Below are 2,875 nucleotides of genomic sequence, written 5' to 3' on the forward strand. Positions count from 1 at the left end.
TCGTCGTCGTCCCTCATCAGTCTGCGTCGTGGCCCTGGGGACGTGGGGTGCACAGTCGTCGTTTTCGTCGGCGCACACTGGTTGTCGTTCTCATGGGCGGTGGTCGTTGTTCCCGTGGGCGGCGGTCATCGTTTCCGTGGGCGCTGTCGTTTCTGTGGGCGGTGGTGGCGTGCGCCGGACGTCATTTTGCGTGGGCGCTTGTCGTCATTCCCCGGTTGGTGTAGCTTGTTGTTATCGTTTTGGGCGGTCATGGTCGTTTTGACGTGGTCGTCCTAACGTGCTGACATGGCACAGTTGTTGTTGGTTCGGGATGAAGGACGGGCAAAACGACGAACGATGAACATTTCGTCGTTCATCGTTTCGTTGTCATGTCGCTGTTGCGACGTGGCACCTGGCATTGTTGTCAGAAACGAAAGAGGGGGGAGATGGGTGTGTGTGCTCACCAGGTAATGACAACGACGAAATCGTCATTGTCGTCCATTGTTGTTGTGGTCATGTCGCATTGTGGCCATGTTGGTTGTGGGCGACGAGGAGGCGATGGTGAGTAAGGAGAAGTGACATCACAAGTCACAACGTGTGACCTTGTGGTATACATCGACGTTCAAACGTTCAAGCTCAAGTTCACGCACTGTTTCTGATTAAATTTGTAGTCTATTAAGTAACTTTGTATTCATGACAGAGATTTGTACCTAATGAGAAATCCGTCCCCACAGTTATGTATATTACATGAAAGTATTTCATAAAATTGCCGCTTCCAGGGTTCAAATTGCAGGAGGGGTACTGTTAAGGATTACTAGGCCGCCGCCGGGAACAGGTTCGATTAGCTTCGAACTACAACACAATAAATTGGGCGCCATGACCAATGCCAAGTTCACAGGAAGGAATCTTCTTGTGTTCCTGGTGACAACTCAGTTTCCGAACTGAAATTACGGATCGACTGCGGCTATTATACATTAGACACCATTGACAATCCGCATGTTCTCGGGTGGGTGATGAAACTCTCGTTGCGCGAGCTCTGTGATCCCCTTGTCCCAAATGAAATGTACAATGAATGTATTCAGCATTCTAGGGATCATCTTGCCTGTATCTGCATCGTGGAACAGCTTCCGACCATCAACGTTAAACCATTGTGTCATTCTTTTTGTCATTAGTTTCTCGCAACTGTTTCCTGAAGAACGAACCCAGAGTATTAAACCGTCTGCTCTTTGGACAGAGAAAAATTTGTAGTGTCTACTTTTCGGGACTACCAAAATTTTGTAGTTCACTCTTTGGGACTACAAAAACTACAAAAAATTGTATTATCTTCTTTTATCATTACAAAGTTTGTAGTACCAGCTTTTTGAGACTACAAAAATTGTAGTCTCCTCTTTTTTCATTACAAAAGCTTGTACTGTTCAATTTTTTCATTATAAAATTTTGTAATACCAGCTTTTTGAGACTACAAACTTTTGTAGTCTCAGAATCTTAGTGAGCGTGATCAGAGCGTGATCTTGAACTTCAACGTCTACGTCTACAAATGAACAATGTCACAGAGTGTGACTCTGTGATGTTGTTCATCCGTTGGGACTCTGTGACGTTCCTTTTCTCTTCAACCCACAACTTCACCACCACTCCGTCAATGCCAACGACTCCACCTCACCACCACGTCGCCGTCATGCCAGGTCACGCAACCCACCACTGCAAAGAACCCTGGCCGCCCAAACCGACAACGACCGCCCAACAAACAACACACAAGTGGCCACCACCCACGAAAATTGACGACCAGCACCCACGAAAGTCGACGCACACGCCCATGGCACACCCACCACAACGCAACAAGGATGCTGACGGCGCACGACGACACACAACGTCGTCACGGAACAACTACAACCACCCCGGCACCACAAGAACGACGCGGCAGCGCCACGTCACCAACCCCCAGCGAACACACGACATCGAAGGAGATCGACAGCAGGCGAGGACGACGGTGACGAGGTTGTGCCATACCCAGCCTGGTAAGCAGTCACCACCCCAGCTTTTTCCCTTCTGACACCAATGAGGTGCCACGTCGCTAGCTGCGACGTGGCAACCGGACGACAAACGACGACATTGGTCGTCGTTCGTCGTCTTTGTTTCGCCTGGCGGACCACGACGACTGCCCTAAAAATGAAGACGACGATGGATGAAGGTGTGGGTGGCGGACCACGGACGAAGATGAACGCCCACGGACGACCACCAACAACCGCGAGCGCCCACCAACGACCACAAGCGCCCACCAACGACCACAAGCGCCCACCAATGACCACGAGCTCCCACCAACGACCACGACCACCCACGCGAACGTCCATGAGCGCCCACCAACGAGACGAGGGCGACCCACCCACGAACATTTACAACCCCCCCACAAACGAAGGTGACCGCCCGCCAACGAAAACGACCGCCTGAACGGACACAAGCAATGACGAGCCTAGGGGAGCTCCCCCCTCCATCACTCCTTACCCCTCCCCCTCTCCCCATCACTCCCTCCCTCCTCCATTCCCTCACTCCCTCTCCCATTCTCTCACTCCCCCTCCCATTCCCCCTCTCCCTCTCTCTCACTCCCTCCCACTGCACACCACTCCCCCTCTCCCTCATTGCAGCACTCCCTCTCCCTCTCTCTTATTGCCTGGCACCCCTCCCTCATTGCCTATAACCCCCTCATCCCCTCCCTCATTGCCTAGAACCTCTTCCCCCCCCCCTCCATCATTGCCTACCAGCCCTTTCCCCTCTCCCTATTGCCCACCAAACCCCTCCCCCTCCCCCTCTCTTTATTTCTGTATTTAATGAATGGCCTTTGTAGTAATGTAAATCTATGTAGTTTCATTCAATAAATTGAACCTTTGTCTTCTGCAAGATC

General features: G+C 51.4%; 1 protein-coding gene across 1 annotated transcript; it reads left to right on the forward strand.

Moving 5' to 3' along the window:
* Positions 1 to 992: 992 nt before the first annotated feature.
* LACBIDRAFT_296522 (uncharacterized protein) lies at positions 993 to 1,151 on the forward strand (the record flags this gene model as incomplete). Its single annotated transcript, XM_001880205.1, has 1 exon — positions 993 to 1,151. The coding sequence occupies one exon, from the start codon at positions 993 to 995 to the stop codon at positions 1,149 to 1,151; it is 159 nt and encodes a 52-aa protein (XP_001880240.1).
* Positions 1,152 to 2,875: the final 1,724 nt, after the last annotated feature.

This window comes from Laccaria bicolor, genomic scaffold (assembly GCF_000143565.1).
Source record: "Laccaria bicolor S238N-H82 LACBIscaffold_10 genomic scaffold, whole genome shotgun sequence".
NCBI lineage: Eukaryota > Fungi > Basidiomycota > Agaricomycetes > Agaricales > Hydnangiaceae > Laccaria > Laccaria bicolor.